The sequence below is a fragment of the Melanerpes formicivorus genome, unplaced genomic scaffold, assembly GCF_026170545.1.
Source record: "Melanerpes formicivorus ecotype bairdi unplaced genomic scaffold, bMelFor1.0.p_v2 SCAF_75, whole genome shotgun sequence".
NCBI classification, from domain to species: domain Eukaryota; kingdom Metazoa; phylum Chordata; class Aves; order Piciformes; family Picidae; genus Melanerpes; species Melanerpes formicivorus.
This window is the reverse complement of record NW_027142427.1, coordinates 2,352,829-2,378,359: the sequence shown is the minus strand read 5'-3', so window position 1 is coordinate 2,378,359 and position 25,531 is coordinate 2,352,829. Positions and strand designations below refer to the sequence as shown.

The window sequence follows — 25,531 nt, the reverse complement described above, 5'->3', positions numbered from 1 at the left end:
AACCTGGACTTTCTTTGCTATTTTAGAGTCTGCCATGCTTCAACAGGTGTTAGGAATAATAGATATTATTTCAGGTATAATGGAACAATAACTGGTATTATTTCAGCAGTACAGGCAAACTTGAATACAGGTGGAAAAATTGTTAGGTTATCTCCAGTGGCTCAGACTAATGAATAATGAACCAGATGAGTAAAGGAAAGGTTGGGAGAACAAGCATTATCTTTTGCAACCTATTCAATTTTGGCTGATTTGACCTAGATAAGGAGATAAGCAATATTGTGTGCTTTGAGAATACTGTAACGAGCTTGGTTAACTGATGATAATAACTGGAAGATTTGTGAAATTGTTGACTCACACAAGAAAGAAAGAATACAGAAATCAGAAAGTTGTATTACTATAATTTGCTAATTGTGATCTAGGCTTTATTATCAATATGGCTTCACAGTGATAACAAACATAGGCTAGTATATTGTCAAAAAATACAATTCCAAAGTGTATGAGTTAGAAAATCAGGACAAAATTAAGTATAGTCTGATTAATACAATCCAGTGTAATTTAGAATAGAATAGAATTAACCAGTTTGGAAGAGATCGTTGAGTCCAGCCTATCATCCAATACTCTGTAATCAATTAAACCATGGCCCTGAGCACCCCATCCAGTCTCTTCCTAAACACCTCCACTGCCTCCCTGGGCAGCCCATTCCAATGGCCAGTCACTCCTTCTGTGAAGAATTTCTTCCTAACATCCAGCCTAAACCTCCCCTGGTGCAGCTTGAGACTGTGTCCTCTTGTTCTGGTGCTGGTTGCCTGGGAGAAGAGACCAGCCCCCACCTGGCTACAACATCCCTTCAGGTAGTTGTAGAGAGCAACAAGGTATTTTAGATGCTACATTTGCAAGGTATAGTTTGTGAATTTTGCTGAATCTTGCAGAAATATCTCAAAACCAACAAGATCTAAACAAGTAAGAGAAACTTACTTATTATTACTATTTAAATTACCATGTTTTAGTCCTATAAAACAATTTTGTATTGCAGTAATAGCACCAAAGAAAATTATTAGCCAATCATGACTCTGTTTTTATTATTGTTTACCAGCTGATAGCAGAAAAAATGCCCTAACTCTGATTTGGGTATCATTATGTCAAATGCTTTGCAGAGCAACGTGGAGACTCAGTTTCTTATGAGAGTACTAGCTGGTGTAATTGTCCTGTAGTATCGTATGTGCAGGTGGTGCTACCTTGAACCCCACAGGTTTAATAGAGTATGTTCATCATGAAGGTGAAGACAAACTTTGTAAGTTCTTGGTTTTGAAGACTGGCTTTTGAAGAATAGAATAGAATAGAATGGAATGGAATGGAATGGAATGGATTGGAATGGAATGGAATAGAATAGAATAGAATAGAATAGAATAGAATAGAATAGAATAGAATAGAATAGAATAGACCAGGTTGGAAGAGACCTTCAAGATCATCATGTCCAACCTATCATCTAACACCACTTAATCAACTAAACCATGCAACCAAGCACCCTATCAAGTCTCCTCCTGCACACCTCCAGTGAAAAAGTATGTTATGGTTAAAGTGAGGAACATCTGTTCATATATCTTCTATTTAAAGGTTTTTCACTACTGATAGCAACACACAAAAATTGTTGCAATATGTTAAATATCCACATTTTTTATTTCTAAGTAAAGGAAAAATGATTTTTAAAAGGTGCATGTTGAAGAGTTAAAGTATTGCTGAAATTGGGAGCCAAAATTAATTACTACTGAAGGTGATAATTGTTTTTTTAATGGAACCTCTTGCACTGTGTTTCATAATGTAATAAATCTTTCTAATGCATTTAATAGAGATTTTTGTATGTCGTAGTGAATGTGTAGTAAAGTGCATGCACATAGATTCAGACTCAAAAGGACTTATATTAATACTCCAGCAGCTTCTTATATGAGAACAAAGAATTCTTTTTAGGATTAGATTTTGTTATAAAATGACCTTGCTATGGATTCACTGACAGGGTGGACTATTAGAAGTACAATACAGAGTGTAACAAAAGCAGTGGGGTCTGTTGTTATTTCTAATTGAAAAGGCTTGATACATCTTTGAGTTCTTACATAAATAGAAGTAAAGTGGCACCTCTCTTTAGAAAGCCAATAAGGCTCATTTTGAATAGAAATAGTACTGCTTAAATGTATGTGTATGTCACTGCTTTTGAAGTCTCAAAAGCAACATTTGAACTGTATAATTGACCAAGGTCACTTCATGGCCACAAAAAAGAAGAATAGATGTCAACAATCACCATATTGTCATCGAGGTACTAATTGCTTTAAAAATATCTATTTGTTTCTGCTTTTGTGGAACAATTTGTAAGAGGAATTCTTCTGTTTGAAAACATCTACCTCCTTCTTTTATTACTCTTCTTTTGAGAATTATTTATTTTGGAAAACTATGGTCCTACCAAACGTGCCCAGAGAGAATAAACTTGGAGATACAAGCAAATAGAAGACATTTTCTTTTTAATCCAGTTAATGAGAAACTTAAATCAAGCTTAACTGGATATCTTGATAGGCTAGACACTTCTGGATATTAAAGAAATACTAGAAGAGCAGGAAAAGCTGTATCTGATGTGACTGTCTGTCTATGAATATAGGAGCATCTCTGCAAACCATGTCTTTATATAGCCCAAACTTCCCACTTAGCTCACCATCCAAGGTTTTGCAAATAGTTTATTGACTTAAATAAGCCTCTGACTATACCTTGCACTTCGACCTATATATAGAAATGAGTGGTATGAGAACAATTTGCCTTCTCTTGTCTTGCAATTTGTTTCTTCATACAGAGTAAAATGGCAAAGATCACATCAGCTCAGCTAAAGACTTACTGAAAGATTTTAATTATGTGCCTCCTCAATAGGATCAAGCTGATATCTGTGAGACAAAGTGCTACCTGTTTTCCTTAGCAGATGAATGGAGATTAGACCTGCAGTGTGATGGAAAGACTCAGACAGAGAATCTGAGAATACAGGTATGAATTGTGGGGCCCCACTTCCTCTTCCAGAACATCTGGTTCCCTGTCAGCCTAGCTGGGAGAAGCCTACTTGACACTATTTCACGGGTGCAGTCCTCGTCCTGTCTCCATACCTTTCCAGGCTCCTCTGAGTTTTCTGGCTCCCATTAATTGCCTGCTACTATGCCTAAGATGTCAAGAGCTGTTTCTTGAGGATGTTTCAGTTGTAGTAATTCTGAGTTTTGACAGTCAGAAAGACGTTGGTTGCATTGAGACTCAATTGACAGAGGAGCTGATTTTTTTTTCCCACTGTAGTGGCAGCATTTGATTAAGAATTTGGTTAAGAGGAAATGAGGCTTAAAAGAATAGTCATATTTCACAGAACTTTTAAATCATGGTTTCCTCTGGGTTTTGTGTGTTGAAGATAAAGGTGAATAATAACAGTAAAAGAGAAAGTAGAATTTTGCTGGCATGAGGGAAATGGGAAGATCTGAAATCCTTGCTTACAAATGCTCTCTTTTGCTATCCTGTCCCCCTTTCATGAGGAGGTGTGAAGGAGCTGAATACTAAGGGCGTGCTGAGAAGGATCTGCCTGGTATAAGTTATGTGATTGACTGTAGCACTTGAATTGCACCTACGTGGATACACAGTATGAGAATCAGGAGATGTTAGGGGTAATCAGAATGGAAATTTGAAGGTGTCTTTTACAATGTTGATTTGATGAAGTTTTCTGTTTAAACCTATCAAAAGAGGTGTTATTTGTTTCATTTGTGCCCTTTCAAAAGGAGAAAGAGAGCAACCATATAGAGTGAGGGGAGATTTTGACTTCTGTTGAGAGCTGCTGAGCCTACTCAGAAGTGAGATACCTTCAAAGCACAAAGTGGCATAGGCAGGAGAGCAAGAATGCAGCAAGCAAGGAGGCTGGGGCACCTGGAGAAATACAAGGAAGAGATACAGGATTGATCATAGAGGTGACAGTATTTTCCTGGGTATCCAGTGGAGGCTGTCTAGGATTTGTTGCAATTTTAGCAAGGTCACTGTGTAGGAAACAAAAGGCAATTGTGAGCATAATGCCTGCTTGCAAGGGCACAGCAAGCAGGAGAGCTCTGTTTTGATTTTTATTCCTTCTTAGTAATTTTGAGTTTATTTAAAAGCCAATTAACCTAGTTTGTAGTAAAACCTCTGCTTTTTTGGTTAAAAGCTTTATTGGCTTTTTGACTACTCATAAGAAAAAGATCTAGGAAGTTCAATTTCAATAATATGTCTGACTCAGATTCTCATCCCATCCATCTTAAATCCATTTTCTTTCTTTAATCACCTGCATGCCCTGGTGACAGTTCCCAAGCTTGGTTTGCTTGTACAGTAGTTTGTAGTTTGCACATTTTAGATACCTGTGTGTCTGATGGACAAAGCAAGTTGCATTTCTTTTGTGATGCAGGCACTGGTAGCAGTATCCAAGAAGACACTCAGCTATGTCCTCACTACCTTTTAACCAACTTCAGAAGTTTACTGGCAGTGAACCAAAATGTGAGACTGTATGAGGATGCAGAAAATGCATTACTCTCTTTTGGTCACATTAATGCTCTCCAGTCTGTTGTTTAGCATATTGGTTTTCAGATGTCTCTTAAATATATGGAATTTAATTACTTATGATCATTATATAATTAGAATAGAATAGAATAGAATAGAATAGAATAGAATAGAATAGAATAGAATAAACCAGTTTGGAAGAGACCTTCAAGATCATCACGTCCAACCTATCATCCAACACCACCTAATCAACTAACCCATGTAACCAAGCACCCTGTCAAGTCTCCTCCTGAACACCTCCAATGACGGCAACTCCACCACCTCCCCGGGCAGTCCATTCCAATGGGCAATCACTCTCTCTGTGTAAAACTTCCTCCTGACCTCCAGCCTGAACTTCCCCTGGCGCAGCCTGAGACTGTGTCCTCTTGTTCTGGTGCTGACTGCCTGGGAGAAGAGACCAACCTCTGCCTGTTTACAACCCCCCTTCAGGTAGTTGTAGAGAGCAATAAGGTCACCCCTGAGTCTCCTCCTCTCCAGGCTAAGCAGCCCCAGCTCCCTCAGTCTCTCCTCACAGGGCTGTGTTCCAAGCCCCTCACCAACTTCGTTGCCCTTCTCTGGACTTGTTCCAGCAAGTCAACCTCCTTCCTAAACTGAGGGGCCCAGAACTGGACACAGGACTCAAGGTGTGGCCTAACCAGTGCAGTGTACAGGGGCAGAATGACCTCCCTGCTCCTGCTGGCCACACTGTTCTTAATGCAGGCCAGGATGCCATTGGCCCTCCTGGCCGCCTGGGCACACTGCAGGCTCATGTTCATCCTACTATCAATCAGCACCCCCAGGTCCCTCTCTGCCTGGCCGCTCTCCAGCCACTCTGACCCCAGCCTGTAGCACTGTAACCTGAAATTTTGGGAACATATGACAGACATCTCACCACCCACGCCCCCACCCAACCAAGCCATTCTTTTGAAAGCAGTTTGGTGCTTGCATGGCTAGAGAAATTACTTTAACAACTTGGTTCTGCAGGGAAAATATTAGAAAAGAAAAGCTCATAAAGCACATTTTTAATTTACATAGCTATGTGTTTGAAGGTAAAAATAAATCCAAATGTCTACATGTTTATGTGAACTTCATGGCTATAAATGTGTATTCATGAAAACTCCTCTTGGTATGGATATAGCTATTTTACAAATAACTTTCAGCTGATTAATATTTAAAATGAACATTTAATGCTGACATAATGCATAGAACTGCAAAAAGTACATCTGTTCTAGACTACCTATTTCCATTGCCTGCTGCCTCTGTATAATAGCCTTCCCCTTGACTTCCTAACTTGCCCTCTCCTTGCCCTCCACTCTCTCCATGTTTCAGACATCAATTGATGATGAGATCCTCACTTGCTGTTAACACAGGGAGTAAAATAACGTGTTGATGGCTTGGATTCCTGTTGGTATTCTGATGATCCCTGAGTAGAGAGAGTGATGTGCTGTCACTCTCACCATAACTGTCCAAGGTTGAGAATTTTATTACATCTTTCAAAATATCTTTTTACTTCCATCTGAAAGTGAAAATAAGTTGAATAAAATCCAGTTTACGTCTGAGCTGGGCTGCATACTCACTTATGTGTATAGAATTAAACTCGATTTCCTAAGGAGTTTTATCTGTTAATACAATTTTTGTTCCTGCTTTATGACAATTACTGTATCTGGATTTTTCCCCCCCTTTTTTTGTAATGCCACAGTTTGAAGTGGGAGCATTAAGTTAAATTAATTTGACTTTGGTTGGCAAACGGCAGTAGTGGTGCTTTAACAGCTGTTTGCCTTCCTGAATTGTCCTTGGTGCTGAAATTGCTTTTGTATCTAAACAGCAAAATGTGTTTATAGGGCTGCAGAATATGGAGATAAATTTAGCCTGTCAAACAGATATTATTGGGGCTTTTTTGTGCTGTGAGTCTGGGAGTGGATCCTGACTACACTGCTTTAATTCCAAGCTGTGTGTGCCTTTGGACATCTTACAGGACTGTTTGTGGAGCTTTTCTGTTTGATTTATGACCTTGCCTGTATGGACTTCTGATCAGATTTTATTCTCATTTAGTGCAAGAGGGGCTAATTATGAAAGTGACAAAGACTCTTTCATTGTGCTAAAGCTTTTTGAATGACAAAAAGGGGGCTTTAAATTAAAATGAACTTTAACAAGGCATTTTCACATTGAAGTGATACACACTCTACCACTGATAGAGTAATTCATTTTCACCCCTTTCCGATTCTATAAACACATTGTCTCACAAGATCAGTAATTTTTTACCTCTCAGGCTAATGAAGAGTGGATGGTAGACCAATGAATTCTCTTTTTACAGAACTGTTTTGACATTCTTAATTTTTTCTTAAATATCAAAGAAAGGACAAAGAGCTGTGATTTTATTGCATTAATATTAATAATCATTTATCTGCCAGAAAAACATTTAAATATCACTTGACATTTGCAGAGAAAGATTAATGTTTAATTCACAACAAACAGGGAAATACTTTGAAATAAAAGGAGACGCTTCTAGATGTGGCAAAATGGGGGGAAAAGCCCAACAAAATTAAGACAGACGTTCAGATATAGTAAGGTATTCTTACCACAGCAGAAGACAAAACCATGCTGATGACATCTAAAATGTCAATATTTAAATTATCACTTCTGATTGAAAAAATAACATCAAGTAGATCGCTTTTTGAGGTCTAATTTAAGGTTTAACTAAACAAAGATAAATGAGGGTAAGCAACCCTCTGTTACATCCATGTGAGTCTGGTAATAAGGCCTGCTACTAATTCTATCAGTATTATCAAAGCAAACCAATGTAATATGGTTCCTTAGCAATACATAATTGTATATAGTGCATTTGAATAAAGCTGAGATATAAGCAGTATTGATATTTCTTCATTATTGGAAAGACTGGAAGTCAAGGAGGGCTTCCAGAACAGGTTGGTGACTGGGAGAAAGGAAAATAGTGAGGTGCAGGAGTCAGAAAATTTTATCAGTGAAAATACAGGAACAAATTCCATTACAGAAGGATTGAAATGCTATATAATAAAGAGAAAAGTAGGGAAATCACCTTGTTCTACACAAACACATTAGACTGGGAGCTACAGCAGAGGAGTAGGTGAACAATGATGTTGTGTTTCAGTCTAGTCTGATGAAATGGCTAAAAATGTACCTAGAATAGAATAGAATAAACCAGGTTGGAAGAGACCTTCAAGATCATCGCGTCCAACCCATCAACCAATCCAACCTAACCTAATCAACTCAACCATGGCACCAAGCACCCCATCAAGTCTCCTCCTGAACACCTCCAATGATGGTAACTCCACCACCTCCCCGGGCAGCCCATTCCAATGGGCAATCACTCTCTCTGTATAGAACTTCTTCCTAACATCCAACCTAAACCTCCCCTGGCACAGCCTGAGACTGTGTCCTCTTGTTCTAGTACTGGCTGCCTGGGAGACGAGACCAACATCCACCCATCTACAACCTCCCTTCAGGTAGTTGTAGAGAGCATGAAAGTCAATCTGTAATTTTTTTTTGTGCAGATTATCAGATTTCACTTCTAGGCAATTAAATAATAGGATTAATGTATTGAATGAGAATAGTATTTTTAGCCCTGAGACTGTTTCCATGGCTAGGCTGATAATGGCATAAAGAACCAATTTCCTAATAAACTGAAATATGAGTGTTCAGATCCAGGATTTGTGTGAAAGTCTATCCTTGCAGTAGACCATTGTTAGTTATTTTTTCGGTATGATACAGAAGGAAAGTTTTAGTTGCAAAATCAGTAATTTTTTAGCTCAAGAAGGTTCTCAAAGATCCATTTAGAAAAGCAAGATTCTTCTGTAAGACATTGCCTGGAGCCTTTATATTAATGCTATTTCTTTTTAATAAAAACTCCCAAATTTATTTACAGCTCTGGTGACTTTGGAGAGGTCCTTGAGAATATAATTTACCTGTAAGTCTTCAGACTGATTGAAGTTTCCATCAATTAATTTTCCTCAAGTGGCAGTTTCTAATTATACTATGGAAGGATTTCCCTGGAAAAATGGTTGTTCCACATATTGGGCCCCAAACTAGGCCAAATGCAGAATTACAACACTACCATACAGTAATAAATCAGCAGAAATATCCTCCCTTGTAGGAGGCAAGAACTGGTTTGCCTTTTACATTATAGGAATTCATAGGGTCTTTGCAAAATGTCTGTATTGAGTAGGAAGCATTACATAAGTAGAGCTAAGGCAGTGTAGGTAAGAATAAAGAACAAGAACATGCAGCTTTTAATGATTTTTAAGCACTTTTAACATGTTGCTTGCATACCTGTGATGTCTAAGCAGGTAAATACAGGAATGTTTTACATTAGAAGCTGTAGTTAGCAAAAGATTTTGCTGCTGTACACTGAGCATCAGGCCCTAACAAAAAAAGAAAGTATTTAGAGACAAGTTTCTCCCTGCTACTCACCAGTAATGGTACATCCCACTGTTGTGCCATAGTTCATATCCCCTGATCTGCCTTGGTGGTTGCTTCCATGGTTAAGGCTGCAGACGTTTTTATAATTTATTTATTAACTTATTAATTATTTATTTAGGATAGCACCCATTATATGCTAAGTGACTTCCAAGCAGAAATTTCTCCAACTGCTTTTCCTTTAAGAGCTCTGCTTTGAAAGATGTGATACATACAGAGTTGTGAGATACCTATTTTGATAGCATATACATTGTTAAAGAGAGCTGAGTTTCGTGACACTAATACAAAGCCTCTTTGTATTCTGATTTTCCTTTAACAAAGGTTTGCTGCCATGGATAAATAACTGCCCATCTGTCATTGGAGGCCTTCTGGGAATTGATGAAGGAGGAACAGAGAAATCAGTAGTCTACTGTTTTTCTGGGGATTTGGTAGTTTTGGTGTCATGGGTGTGCAATGGCCGTAAGCATCTGATTTTTAAGCATTCTTGACATGTGCTACTAAGTTGATGCATTGCTACTTCACTGCTGCCAGTTTTTGTGACTTTATTTGGAAAATTTGAGCTGCAGTCTTGGGCTTTGCTGTAAATATTAAGAATCTCTTAGATGTGGGAGAAGAAACGGAGAGACTGACTCAATTTTATCCATCCTTTGCATTTTCCTGACACAGTGAACGCAGACATTTTATTCTTCACAGCTCCAGGATTTTAGGTCCTTTAGCTGAAAACACCAGTGTTTATTGATAAGGGTAATTTTGAAATAAGGCTCTTTGGTGGCCAGTGATTAAATACCAATCTCATTTGATCAAAACTATTGAATTGCTTCAACCAGATTGTATTAGGTAATTTCTTTATGCATACATACATAAGCCTGCTGTTTACACAATGGTATTTGTAGTATATTGGGATATCTGATTGTATGTTGTGCTATTTTGCTCATGGTGGGTTTTGAGCAATGATGGTCACTAAATTGTCAGGATTACTTGTTGCTGCTTTTTATTGTTCTCTAAGCTGGGATCACCTCTAAAACTGCTTCTCTTCATGAACAGAAAGAGAATATTCCAGTCCTTCTAGTCTCTTGTCTTGTCTTTCTAAATAGTACTGTTTAGTCTTGTGAATTATCTTCAAAAGGAAGTTGCAGGTGATGTAAGTAGGTTGCTTGGGGATTAGCACATGCCAGAACTTAAAAGTTGTTTATATTATCAAATCTGTAATAGTACCTTCATTGCAGGAGGAGCCTCAAAAGTACTGCTCAGTTAATTTTAATCCCTATATTCTCCCTTCTCCCTCACCCAGACGTCATTCATACACTTAGGATCAAGGAAAGTATGTGTTCAGAAAGGAAGAACTTAGCCTAAAACTATCTATTGTTGGCGCTTCCTGACTACTAAGATAGGAGAATCTTTCTGTACCTGCCCAGCTTTCTCATCTTTTATATTCAACTGATAAATTTAACTTTGTTTATGCATCTTTAATTTTTTTTAAGAAGTCCTTCATTCTTAAATGCTTCTCTTAATTCTCTATGTGGAAAAGAATTCTTTAGTTTGCTCAAAAGCGGCCTTGTACCCTTTTCACTTCATTCAGAGGCCAGTGCCACAACTTTTAATCTAATGATGCAGATTAGCTGCTGTGGATGATAAATTCTTCCACCTACTCTAATTCAGATAAAAGTTTTAATTTGTAAAACTCCTGTGGGTGTTGTATTCTAGGCCACACTGTTCATTAATATTTCTGCATTTTAACTCAATACAAAGGAAGTGTAGGTCTATTCATTGCACTTGTTTGGGACCACTGAGGAACAGTAATTGTGATCCCAGGTACTGTAGGCAGAATGCCCTTAGGAAATGGGTCTAATGCACCTTACCTTATCGTTTATGAGGAAAAATATTGGAAAGAGTGGAAATCAGTCTGTGATGCTGAAAAGGTGATCATGCTCTCATTGTCATGAGTTGGGAGCAACACCATTAAAATCAATACTGTTGCAGCAATAGAAATAGGACAGTTGGAAAGGATAAGAACATTTATAAATTTTGGGTTCATTGCCCTTCTCCATGTTCTTGCTGAGTCATTTGACTAGCAAACAAACAAATGAGAACCATAACTCTTGCATACACAAAAGATCAATAAAATTTACTTTGATGCTATATTCTTTGATAAACAAGAAAAGTGTAGAAGCTAGAATTTTCCTGTGCTGTCAGTCACAATTAGTTTTTACCACATTGTCTAATTCCCATAAAGGTTCTATGAGTTATGCATTAATATGTACATCTCAATTTACCCTTCCCAGTGATGGGAGCTGGCCTTTTACCAATTGCTGCTATGAGCAAAGATGGTGGTTGTTCCCATACAATGTTTTTCACAAAAAACAGATTCTCAAAAGACAACATCTAAGTGTCCTTTGGATGTCACTATTGATAACAATCTAAAACATAATGGAAACACGGCATTTGCAGGTTGCCTTACTGGGGAAGGAGGAGAGAAGGGACAGCAAACACAGATACAAAGCATCCAGCTTCTCAAACCAGCTACATTTGAAATACTTTGCCTATTTGATAGTCTAGAACATAAAGGTGATTTGGATTTTGACTGAAAGCTGAGTCATGACCATTGTGCTTTGTTTCCAGGGGAAAATCCGGTTCTTAACACAACATTACATTGTTGAAGTGTATTGAGTCTTTCTTTCCAAAACAGTGATTCAACTATACCAGTGCAGCTATTACTTTGTATTGCAGAGGTTAATATATGCACTTTCAATGATTTAAAGTATCCTTAAATTTACAAGGTGTTGTGTATATGGGGTTGTTGTAGTTGTTGTTTTTGTCTTGCCTTTTTATTAAAATTATGTGCTTTGCAGTTTCAGGAGCCTTGATTTGACATCTACTTTGCACAGAAGTCCAGGAGATGCTGCAGAAACGGTTACTTACAGGTTTTCAGAGCTCTTCGCTATTTGATCGGATTTTTTTCCTATTTAAAAATCAAATGCTATTTTGAAGTTGTGTAGGTCTTCTCACCAAACTATTTTTTCATGAATTCTTTTCACAGACAAAGAGCAAAAGCCAGTGGGAAGTGACAGCTGATATTCTTAGATGCAGTCCTTTCAGAAGATATCTAATCTTTCACTCAACAGAAGCTTATACAGTTCTCGGTCCCTGTAGTTCCTCTTCCATTTAGGATGTATCAATAAAATTTCTCTGCATCATCATCTCAATGTGTTTTGTGATCCCTAAGGATGAATTCCATTGAAGGTTTTCCATATTCCACATTTAACCTTATTTTGTGAAACACAGATTTGCATTAAAATATGGATTAAATACTGTTTGGCTATCTTGGGCTTGATCCCAGGTTCACTTGGTTAAAATGACGTATATTCCAATCTGTGCCTTGGTTGTTTTTGTTTAAAGAATTTGTATAGATTGAAATGCAGCTGCAAGTATATTAGTGATTTTCTATTGCTCACTTGTCAAGATTTTTATGGTGTGGATGAAAAATAGTATTTCAAAACCTGGCAGCATATTGACAAAAAGAGAAGAGCACTTTGTGTAATTCTCTTTTGAAAAACTACCTCTTTTAGAGACAGAGATTGCCTCTGCTACTTCCATTCATATGTATCTTGATCAATAGATTTATTGATAGCTTTTAGGCAAGATTTAATTCTTTTTTTTTCTCCTCAGTTCACCATGGTGCTCACTTTTCTGAATTAAGAAACTAGAATTAGGCCCCTATAAGCAAGGCATACAATATGCAAGTGCTCTAGGTGTAAAAGGAGGCATTTGACCTTTTGTTGCTAATCTGTGACAGGTGCAGGCTATTTTCTTCCAAATGGTGTTAATTTTCATGTGCAAATCCACCCCCTGAAACCTGCATTCTATATAACCACCACAGGGGAATTGGTGGTCATCATGAGTACTGTAATGGACAGCTGAGAGGGATAATCACTGATATTTCAGCACATTCATGCTTGCAACTCAGTTGTTTTTAGTGCACTTCTGTTTTCACTGCCTATTAGGGAGGCTGAAGTTAGTTATTCATTGCTGGACAAAAAAAAAAAAAAAAAAAAGGAGAAAAAGAAAAAAAAGGGGGGGGGGGAGGAGAAAAACACGTGTCTGAGAAAGTTCATGTGCAGGGAACAGCACATTGTTACAAATTAGTTTCCTTTACCATTTCTGGCAAACTCATTACAAAGTAATCGCGCCCTGCGCTGAAGTGCACTTCCTCTGGGACCAATAACTGTAAATAAGCAGGGCTGCAAGCTGGCTGATAAGTTGTTGTTCTGAAGATAACGGTCCTTTTTAGCAGAGTGTTTGACCTTTTTCTTTATATTGCCTCAGGCTTGTCTAAGACCCTCAAGGTCTATTTTTCATCTTAAAATTCTCTGTAGGAAAGCACAATGTGTGGCTTAAGAAGATTTTAGGATTGCTTAACATATCTATCTTTTCTTTTCTAGCGTTTTTATGATAATTGTTGGAATGCTTAGCAAGTTTAGCCGGCGTTTTCTTAAGCAGGTTTGCTTTCTTTGTGCAAAGTACACTTTATTGATGTAGGAAGCAATATATGTTAATATTTTATGAGGACTAAGTGTATGTTGCATGATTAATAAAATAGTAACATTGTGGCTTTTCTCTGACTTCTAAAGAAACTTGAAAAATGCTATTGACCCCTCTCACTAGTCACAATATGAGAGTATTGCACTAAATATTACTTTGTAAAGCAATTTAAGCAAATATAATTAAGAATTTCAGCTTGAATGATTAAAGAAAAGTGTGTCTCTTCTTTTCTCAGTATGCTAAAAGTATTGAACAGAACCATGACTGAAAATTGAGCATGTCTGAAAAACAAACCCCAAGGCAAAGCGAAAGTCAGTTTATAGACATTGGGGAATTTGATTTGTTCACATCTTCCCATCAGTTTAAAAAGATCTGTGCCAGTATTTCTGTAAAGTAAAATAATAATAGATAAAAAACACCCCTGTAACTAATTTCAGAGTTCATAGGAGGAAAAAAAAATCCATAATGGTTTGTAAAGCACTGGCTACTCTAATAAATTGTTTATTTTGCTTTTAAGATATGGTCAGAAAGCCATTTGACAACCAGACATGCACCCAAACTGTAAAAACACCAATCTGAGCCGCAAATGTCTTAGAGTACCAGTACATTTAGCTCTTAATGCTCATAATGTTGTTGGGTTTTTGCCCTTGCAGATCACGTTGCTTGATCAGTTTATTGATTTTACATGTTTTGTAATGTTAACCCTCAAGTATAATGCAAATCACAAATTATGGACTGATGATGTTAAGAACAAAAATGTTTATAATCTCACAGATCCAAATTCCATCTTTATTGAGTGGAGTGCTGGTGGCTTCATGCGGGCGCGAATCCGAAGTAAATTAAAACCAAGCTGATGTTTAGATTTTTTTACTTTGATTTTAACTGAACAACCTTAACCACTGTGGTTAGAAACAGACTCTTTGGTAGATATCAGAAATTACTAGACTACCAATGTACGCAGGATCAAAACGTGGAAGAATCTTACTGTACTTGTATCAAGGCTGAAACTGTTGGTAGGTACAGTACAGAAAATTATCACTGTCTGATGTTTTCCTAGACTTATCATTATTTCAGCACAGGAGCTGGCCACTTCCAGTACTGCAAAGCGGAGTGTATGTATTACATAATTACACAGAGGTCCTTGTGATCTAGGAGGAACTTACTGTCTAACCATTCATTTAACAGTTTTTCTCTTGCTAAACATTTCACACACGCACAAAAGGATAAATTTTAAGGAACCTCATAGAGCTGTTGAAAAATAAAAGCAGTGTAGAAGTTGTACTTAAGGAAAAATGTTAATTTGAAATGCTAAAATATTAGTGTAGTGGTTAAATAGGATAGCACAGTCAATGTTTAATTCCTGTTTCATAGTTTCTAACGCATTTTGCTGTGCTACCTGTGGCATTAGAATACTCAGTCATTAGAATAAATCTTTTTTCCGTGATTACAGCAGTGTGAAGGCAGCATGTGAAACTGATTATTTTGTTTATGACATTAACATTGGGAAGTTTCTATGCTTTCTTGTACACTCCCCAAAGCTTTTTTTCCTCTTCTTTCTTTTTGGTGGAATTAGCAGTTTTCTACAAAGCATCACTTAAAGTGAGGAAGTGTTTTGTTCTTAAAGTTCGAGGCTTTGTATCACAACTGCTGTCTTTTAATGACATTGCTATGTGGGTTGAAATTAGGCTGACAGATTGTGAGCAAAAGCTGTGATATTACAAACAATAGTCTATTGAGCATGAGGAACTTGTTGAATTGGTTACCAAAGGCATTAGTGTTAGGTCCAGCCTATTTAGCATCTGGAAGACAGAGAAGAAATAGTGTGCTAATGAAATGTACAAATGATACTAAACTGCAAATGGCTGCAGGTGACTGTGGCAGCTGATGTGTTCGATGAAGGAGCCTAGTAAGAGGCAGTTCTGTAGGCAAAATGTAATAAAGTTAGATACAGTCCACAAAGGGAAAATATAATACATTAAGAAGGGGGTGATTATTCAAATTAAGGATTACAGATAGAGAAAACAGTGTTGGGAGTCACAGGGAGTCATGCACACAATGATTAAATTGTTAAGGGTTCTGCTGGATTTGAAGTAGATATTTAGGTTTTCCAGAACAGACTAGCTTGGATGGGTTCCATCATACCAGCTCTTAGCCATTAGTGATTTCACTGACATCACTACAATTCTGTAGTTCTAGTTTAGGGATCCTGCAGACTCTGTAAAGTAGTTCTAAGTGGGCCTTCTGTCCCCCATATGGTCCAAACGAGTTTGATATTGACAAAAAAGCTGAAATGCATAATAGGTCAGAAATCAAGATCTCAATTTGCTCTGTTGTTATTTATTCACTTAATAATGTGAGGCAAATGGAATCCAATCCATTGAGCACCTTGAACCAGCTCAGTTTTGAAATGCATGAGAAATAGTATTTTCCCAAGGTCATATAAGCATGATGTTTTATGAAAAATATAGTAGAACAAAGTCCTTTAATTGTTTTTTACCACTCTTATTTACTTTGGATAACAGTCTGTAGGAAGTAGCAGCTTACGTTAGTGTTCGAGTTCTGGTGTCATGAAAAACAGTGATGGGTTTAACCCTTGGCACAGAAAATACACTTAGATGTGTAAGGGACTTAAACTAAAGCCTGGCAGATGTGGTAGGTTGCCCTTGGCTGGGCTTAGATGCTCATCCATCCACTCCCACCACTTGGTCTCCACCACAGGACAGGGGGGAAAAAATAAGATGAAAAAGCTTGTGGGTCAACAGAAAGAGAGGGAGATTGCTTCCCATTTACCATCACAGGGAAAACAGAATTGACTGTGGGAAAACTAATTTACTGCCAGTTAAAATAGTGAGAAACAAAATTTAATGGAAACTCCACCTTCCCCTCACTCTTCCCAGTTGCTCCTTTATGGGCCCGCTGCTCAGTCCGTCAGGAAATAGCCACCTGCTCCAGCCTCTGCCCACAGACCACAGGGTAGTCTGCCCTGTATTCAACACTGGTTAGGTCACACCTTGAGTACTGTGTCCAGTTCTGGGCTCCTCAATTTAAGAAGGATATTAAGACACTTGAATGTCTCCAGAGAAGGGCAGTGAGGCTGGTGAGACATCTTGAGCACAAGCCCTATGAGGAGAGGCTGAGGGAGCTGGGGTTGCTTAGCCTGGAGAAAAGGAGGCTCAGGGGAGACCTTATTGCTGTCTACAACTACCTGAAAGGAGGTTGTAGCCATGTGGGCATTGGTCTCTTCTCCCAGGCAAGCAGCACCAGAACAAGAAGACACAGTCTCAAGCTGCACCAGGGGAAGTTTAGGCTCAAGGTGACGAGAAAGTTGTTCCCAGAGAGTGACTGGCCATTGGAATGTGCTGCCCAGGGAGGTGATGAAGTTACTGTCCCTACAGGTCTTCAAAAAAGGCACGGATGTGGCAATTGAAGCCATGGTTTAGTTGCCAGGAGGTGTTAGGTAATAGGTTGGACTTAGCGATCTCTGAGGTCTTTTCCAACCTGGTTGATTCTATGATTCTATGACACCTGGAGCACCCCCTTCACTTCTCTTCCTCCCCCAGACCTGGCTCTTTCTAGACTGCCTAACTGCTCACTGTGTGGTGGTTCTGCCCTCCATTAAACACATTTTCAAGCAGGCACTGCCATCTTTGCTGCGGGGTGGGGCTGTGCCCTGCGGTGAGGCTGGTGTGGAGCCATCTGGAGCCGGCTGGAGCTGGTTCTGAGTGGCACGGGGCAGGCACAGCCTCTCCTCAGTGCTCAGCCCTGCAGCCCCTGCTGCTGGCACCTGGGGATGGACATCTAATACAGCAGATGACATTATTTATACTTGGCAAAGTTATCCTAGCTGTACAATATTGCTGGGCTTTTTTTTTTTCCCCTCCCAAATATTTCATATGCCAAATGTATCCTTCAGGCAAGTGTTTAGGAACAGCTTGTTAGCGTGAAGCAGCTCTCTGCTGAGGGAATCGGCGAAGGCACTTTGCTTCTGAAAAGAGGAATGTGAGTAGGAAAGTAGAGGATAACATTAAAAGCAGGGAAGATTAAAAATGTTCAATTAGTAAAGCCACAAACAGTTTAGAATAAGGAAGAAACCCTTGATGAACACAACCGAAAATGTTTTGTCCTGCTTTTCCCTCCCAAACCAGCAGAACAGCCAAGGTTTGCAGATGCTGAGCTGTGAGTTACCCAGGAGTAGTCATATGGGCTAAAATGGGACTTGCTGAGGAGGGAATTGTTTAGCCCAAATAGAATCATAGAATTGGTAGGGTTGGAAGGGACACCTCAAGGATCATCCAGTTCCAACCCCCGTGCCGCCTCACACTACATCAGGTTGCTCAGAGCCGCATCCAGCCTGGCCTTCAAAACCTGCAGGGATGAGGCTTCCACCACCTCCCTGGGCAACCTGTGCCAGTGTCTCACCACCCTCATGGGGAAGAAATTCTTCCTAACATCCAATCTCAATCTGCCCATTTCTATTTTTTTCCATTCCCCCCAGTCCTATCCCTCCCTGACACCCTAAAAAGTCCCTCCCCAGCTTTCTTGTAGGCCCCCTTCAGAAGGCCGCAATTAGGTCTCCTCGGAGCCTTCTCCAGACTGAATAGCCCCAACGCCCTCAGTCGGTCCTCACAGGAGAGCTATTTGAACCCAAAAGTATATACCCAATACTAAAAAATATATTTAAACCTCCAAATATATCTGAAACCATAAACCCAAGTCTTCTTACAGTGCTATTTTAAAAAATAAGTATAATTTAGCATGTAAGATAAAGCCTGTCCCTGTCCTACAAGGCTTGGTGAAATGGGGCTTGGATTGGATCAGGAAAATGTGAAGTCTTATTTCTGTTGTATATAAATGAAATGGACAGTCTAAACCCTGCCTTTAAAAATCTTGGCACACTTCAAAGGAAAAATGCCAGTTTAGCAATTTAAAAGCACTTAGCAAGTTTTCCCAGTGCTGAACTTCATTTCTATAGCCAGTGTGGCTGCTTGCTGAATAATGCCATAGGGTACAATGTAGCTCTGACTACATTTGAAAATATTATTCTGTGAAATTCACCAGGAAAAAGCTGAGGCAAAAATCTAACAGCCTCATTTGTGTCTTTGGAAGGAGGTGATAGTAGCTGCAACTGGTTAAGGGAAAGGATAAAGATAGCTTTTGAATCACAAAGGAGATGAAGGCTGGCCCATCTTTGAGGAGAGAGGGATGCTGAGAGCATCAGCCAAAGTGTCCGGGTGAAACTCTGGGGACTCTTTAAAATTAGAGGTGCTTGAACATGAGCAGCCCACGGAAAGAAATGTATAGAGGTGGGGGCTAAAAGAGGTGCAGAGACACTATCAGAAAAGTGAAATGATAACAAATCAGGAAACAATTAAAAGGCTGTTAGGAGACATAACCGGAATACCCAGCTAAGAGAAGACAAAAAAGTGCATTTGAATAATAAAGATCCATGTTGTCTTCTTTTTGTTTGTTTTCATGTGCCTGTAGCTGATGGGTATGTGTTTTATTTTGTGAGTATGAATAAGTCTTCTAAAACTAATTTTGAACTGTTATAAAGCTTATTATACTTAAATACTTTAGCCCACAGAACTAGATTCTCAAAATTTTCTTAGTGTAGTTCCTGGGGAATTCAGCAGCTGTTAATTTATCAGCATCATTAAGATGCATTGTTTTCCATATGTTCTTGGTAGGTAACCTTGGACGGGTGGACCACGTCACAGAGTTTGAGTATGACCTGTTCATTAGACCCGATACCTGTAACCCACGCTTTCGAGTTTGGTTCAACTTCGCTGTGGAAAATGTAAAAGAATCACAGGTAAGTGCTACTAAATTAGATAGGCTTTAAAATGGGATTACTCTAGAATATATTTTCTTAAACAAGGAAGATGACCTCCAGGGCTTGTAAGTAAAAATTTACTGTAAAGGATGTTTTCTATTCTTTGAATTTTTATAAGTAGGAGCAAGTATCAGCGTGGCTGGATGCCACTGTGTTGTTCAGCTACCCGAGACAGGAAGTAATTACTAAGGCAGTATGTCATTTGCCACGTAGCAGGAGTTGTATTACTAATGGCTGCTGTATATTTGTGTGGATTTGTATATATACAAATCAAATATATGCATTAATATAGGGAAAAGAATTCTGTGATAGCTGTTCAAATATTATCGCTCAAGCCTTCATTTAACACATGTAGAACAATGAGGCAGTGTTGCAAACAGGCATTACTCTAGTGACTTGTAGTAGAGAAGTTGCCAGTTAGCGTGTCTCTTGTGAAAAAAGGAGATTTAAATGTGAAGCAAGTTGATAGGCAACTGTTTAATCTACTTTTAAATAATGTTTCTTTGCAGTGAATAGGCCCCATGAGAAAGAAACTTCCTCGCTCTATTCTTTCACTTATCTTAAACTAAACCAAAAAAAGGTTATGTACTAACTTGCATACTGACAAGCCAAAAAAGATTTAATTCTGCTTTTCACGCATACCTTGCATTTTATTCTGGTCTTCTGTCTTAGTTTATCATAATCAGAGTATGATTTTCACTTTAGGGGAGGAAAACATACTTAGGAAGAGAAAAAAATGCAGAAGCTTTATATTTATATTCCTATGAGACTAATATCTTAATATCCACTACTATGCCATTCCTGTTACAACTAGAAATCATGAAATTGTTTATCTATCTTCCTGGAGCCCGATACTTTATCAGACAGACCCTTTTCCCTGCTGTGCCTTACTCAACTGTGATCAAATTATATAGTCATGAGATGAATGGGAATCTGTCTCAAGGAGGCAAAGAGATCTGGTGGAAAGATACAATATATATCTAGTGCTTACAGGATATTTGTTTTCATGGTTGTCTACATGAAAGAAAATGGTTTCACTATTAGGTTTGACTTGTGAGGTCTGTTTTTATAATGTGTGTTCCTATAATCTTTTTTTCATCTCTCCAATTTCCGTTAGAATGAGACCTGCATGAACGTAATCTGGTCTGGAACCTTTTTTAGGTCTTTGTACCAGCAGGCATGGGCAGTATTAGTCATTCCAGCTCAGCTATATTAACTGAGTGTTAGAAATGTTTACATCAAACTTGCTGTATAATCTGGTTTGTGCATTTTGATTATTTGCTTTTAAGTTTTGCTAGAAAATAACAACAACGAAACCCATGCCATCAAGTATTCCTTAAAAATGGTGCAGTAATAAACAAGTGATGTGATTGCTTTGTGTGTGAAAGAAGGTATTTTAATATCTCTATATAAATAATTCCCTGTGTAATATTCTATTAATTTTTGATGTGTCATATAGTTGATTGGGGACGAAGGCAGATCTATGCATTTATATATCCTAGGTCTGGTTTCAGACATTCAGATGAGGACACAAAAGGAGCAGTGACGTTTAGTACTTTTATATCTTGTCGGTATTACATTTAATTCTTGTTATTCCTCTTATTTCAACTTCAAATGCTTAAACAACTTCATTTACTTTGATGTGAGAATAACTTAAAGATTTTCTTCTCATTAATAGGAAAGTCTCTAGTTTTGCTTAGCGTTTCACATTAAAGCCTTTGCTCCCAGAGATATTTATTTCAAGAGTATTATGAGATAATAAAGAACCTTCCTTCATTACCTGTCTTGGAAAGCATCCATTCTGGTTGTCTCCTGTTGCATCAGATCAGTCACTGACACCCAACTGTGGACAAACAGATAAAATGGACAAAAAAGACACAGTGTGAAAGCAACAACCACGCAAATACTAGGAGCATGTAACTGTACTGTATGTATTTCCAATTACTGGGTAGTAGTGCAGTTTACACTATGTTTAGTGCAGTTTGTGTTATTAATCTAGTGATAAACTAAAAGAAATTCCTATTAGAAACTCCTGTCAATCTCATCATACAGCATTCTGTAGAAAACAGGTTTTTACATTCCAGGGTTAATTTTCTTAAGCTGTGGAGCTTCCACTTCTATGTCTCAAAACTGTTCTGTAGACTCAGCTTGCTCACAGTGTTGCTTGATTTTTAGCCTAAAGCTTCACTTTATTTAATCCCCCTATTCCCAGTTGCAATTCTGCTTAGTAATAGCTCCTCTTGGAACAAATAAATCCTCATCATCCCTGGCTAACATTTATATTTCTGTAAATTATAACATTCTTCATCATTTGTGTCTCAGCCTAGCTATCATATTTGGCTCTTTCAGGTCTGTATCCAATAGAGCTCTTTTAAGTGTTTAAGTATTTTTTCACTTTGGGGCCTTTGGACTTTAATCATAAGTGAATTGTACCAGCCCTTCGATAATTAGTCCAGTTGCAGAGGGAAACAAAGCTTATATAATCAGACTGTCTACTTGTTAGCTTTGTGACTTTTGTGTGGCTGCTGATTTTCTCACAGATTCACAGATTTATAGACTGCATCTATGACTCAAAGGTCATCTTGTCCAACCCCCCCGCAGTGGACAGGGACACCTCCAACTAGATCAGGCTGCCCAAGACCACATCAAGTCTGATCTTGAATGTCTTCATGGATGGGGCCTTAACTACATCCCTGGGCAACACGTTCCAGTATTTTACCACTTTCGTTGGAAACAAATTCCTCCTTGCATCTAACCTGAATCTACCCTGTTCTGGTTTAGAATCATTGTCCCTCTCCTATCATTAACATGCCTTTCTAAACAGACATTCCCCAGCCGTCCTGTAGGCCCCCTTCAGGTACTGAAATGTAGTTATAAAGTCTCCACAGAACCTTCTTTTCTCCAGGCTAAACAGACCCAATTCTTTCAGCCTGCCTTCATAGTAGAGGAGCTTCAGCCCTCTGATCATCTTTGTGGCCCTCCTCTGGACCTCTCCCATCAGGTCTATGTCCCTCTTGTTGTGGGGGTTCCCATAGCTGGACACTGTACCCCAGGTGAGGTCTCACTGGAACAGGTTAAAGAAGAGTAGAGAAGAGAAGAGAAGAGTGCCAGAATCACCCTCTCCCCAGTAGCTTCCTAAATCTCAACCCCAGTGGACAGGAATTGTTGTTTCAGGAAAGCAGGCTGCTAGATGGGCAAGAGATGCATTTGTGTTCCCACTGGCAGAAAGGCTCTACCAGAGAGTCCAGAGAAGTGCATAGGAGAAAGTGCTTGTTGGATTTTGCATTTTTAAGATACGAGAGAATCCAACCATGAATTTCAGATCCATAGCACTTAGTAGTTTTGCTTCTTGCAGAGCTCCTTTTTTATTATTATTAGTCCTCTTCCACTTCCTTCAGTATTTTTTATTTTTATAGTGTGCAACTAAAATTTAACAGACAGTTCTGAGTACACTAAAGTCCCAGTTTACAGAGAAGGGATTCCAGTCCCTTTGCTCTCGGTGTAGACAGCTGAAAATTGCAGCAGCCTTTTGTTGCTGTATCACTATGGAAACTCATGCCTAATTTGTTGTTCACTGTCATACCTAAGTCTTTTTCAGAATGATTGCTTCCTCCCTCCTGTTACATATGTCTTAGGTTACTGTTGTGCTTCAGCAATAAGGGCAGGTAATAGAGCTAAGTTTGGAAGCAAGGCAGTGAGAGTCCTAATCTTTTCAAGATTATTTTTAGAATTTTATGATAAGCTTGTGTTTTGTGGGGTTTGTTGGGTTGGTGGTTTTTTTTTTGGCTGTTCACTTCCCTATGTTACAGTAGAACCAGTAGACTTTTCAATTTTTTTCTTTTTAATTCTGAAGTTGGGAAATTAACTTCTCCTTCCTTATCGCTTGGACTTGTGCATCACACATTTTATATTGTCAGGTTTATTTGTTTTTATCAAGGAAAAAAATCAAAAGAAATAGAGAATGGCTTCTATTTATGTCAAAAAAACCAAGAAGAACTAGCATGTGAGATACCTGTGAGATAAAAAATTGGATCTTTTGGTCTCCTTTGGTTTCTGACTTCCAATTCAGATAAGATCTGAGCTGTGGAGGTTTTATTTATTTAGTTATTTATTTATTTTGGTCATTTCTTCAGTGAATTCAATTAACACCAATACTGGAAAAAACCAAAATGAGGCTGGTATGTTATCTGTAAGGGCTGCAATCATGCAATGATTGCACTTAAAATAACCATGAAAGGGAGAATGAAGGAAATAGGATTTGCTGTGGAACACATGGTCTCATGGGCAAAGCCTCCAATTTCTCTAATTATATACGTGTCACAGGCTTCTGTCTATTTCTGGATAATGCTTTTTATTGGGCAGGGTTTGTTTCCTATTAGCTTCAGCCATGGCCCTTTAGAACACCAGCTACAATTTTGCTAAATTTCTGCTCTGTGGACCCGGAAATTGGATGACCAAATGTCATCCCCAAATTGCATTTCAAGTCTTTTAAATAGGCAGTGCTTCAGGTGCATGATTACTTCTGAGCTGGAATGTCTTTAAAGATGTTAGTAGCAACAGTGATTCACTTGAGATCTGGGAGGGTGAAAACATGTGTATGTGTGCTGTTGGACTTGATCTCAAAGATCTTTTCCAACCTCAACAGTTCTGTAAATTATAAAACTATGTGAGCATACCGATATTGAAGGATTTTACAGGTGAAAAGAGTGATCATTTCTCTTGGGGGCAATAACTAGAAATACCATTCAAGTACTTGACACTTGGCGTTTCAGATACTGTATCCACACTAGAAAAAGATTCTGTCTGTCCTAGAAAATGTACTTTTGAGGAATTTGAGAAGAGATAAGACTTCAACACAATGTGATGAGAGGATTAAAAATATCTGAGGATTTTAATTACTCTAACAAACAGCAACCATATTATACTAAGAAGTAACGCACATCTAGGCCATGTGATATATTCCCTGTGTGAATGTACCCTGAACAACTCTGCTGTCTGATGAATCATGTTCAGAAATGGTATTTTCACTGAGATTAAAAAAAGAATTTCCAACAGAAGGGGTTTCCTAATACTGCCAAATTTTGTTCTGTAAGTGTTGATAAACACATTTGGAGTTCTTCGTCACAAAGGTGCTGAGAAAATATATCAAGATGGAGAGAGAACAATAATGGATATTTGGCAGCTAGGATTTGAGCATTATTTACAGTTAATAAATCAACCCAGATTGAGGTTTAAAATCAAAGAACCAAATGTTATTTACTTCAATGGCATTTCTGTTACTTCAGCAGCAGTTGGAGTGAGGCTAGAATTCTGACTCAAGATTTTGGAGGTTTGGTTGGTTGGGGTTTTGTTGTTGTTTGTTTGTTTGTTTGTGTGTGTGGATCAGGAAAAAAGATTTCCTGTGGTAGTTTAAGGATAGGAATGGTCTGTCTGTAGGGACAGATAATGTCTTCTATTATACCAACTGATAGATTTTGGAGAAGCAAGGGGGAAGAAAAGAAAAACATAGGATTTGAGGTACTCAACTTCTTTTTCTGTCCTTAGAACACATCTTGTTCTGTTAATTCCTGCAGAAGCTGCCTCCAAAGATGGAATAGGAATGGCATCAAAAGCAGTGTGAGCTTGGAATCAGGCTACCTTTTTACCTCCACTCTACTGTCATGTGATGATTTGAGTTCTGGTTTCTCATTTTAGAAGGCATTGTCTTTCTATGGATTAAAGGCTCTATTTCATTTACTTAGCTGTGGAAAATGCACACATAAAAGTGGATGTGCAACCCCTCCAACGTAGATATTTTCTGAAGCGAGTTTCATTATATATACTAAATTAGGCATAAGTCATTCCATGTTGAATAGTTTATTTATCCTCTTCTGGTCAGCTCCTGTAACCTCTCTAAATCACTCTTTATAATAATTTGCAAGGAGAATCACTGTACTATTTGAATTTTGCCTGTTTAAGGAGCCTGCAGCTGTTACCCATCTTTATGTGCTCTTTTTATGCTCATTTTACTGTGCTAGAAAGATACCTCTGCCTCTTCATTTATTTTGGTATTCATCCTTTTCTCATGTAGATGAAAGCTAATCTCTTTCATGTGCTAGTTTTGTTCTGTCATATATATTTATTTTGTTTCCTCTCTTC

The 25,531-nt window shown here is 38.3% G+C and overlaps 1 protein-coding gene across 4 annotated transcripts in view; it reads left to right on the top strand.

Moving 5' to 3' along the window:
* Positions 1–25,531, top strand: part of BEND5 (BEN domain containing 5) — a 1,094,864-nt gene that overhangs the window by 30,045 nt on the left and 1,039,288 nt on the right. For all 4 annotated transcript variants that reach the window (XM_068163846.1, XM_068163845.1, XM_068163844.1 and 1 more), the window contains exon 3: positions 19,248–19,372. In XM_068163846.1, the coding sequence (XP_068019947.1) occupies positions 19,248–19,372 (125 nt within the window). The remainder of the gene's footprint in view (positions 1–19,247; positions 19,373–25,531) is intronic.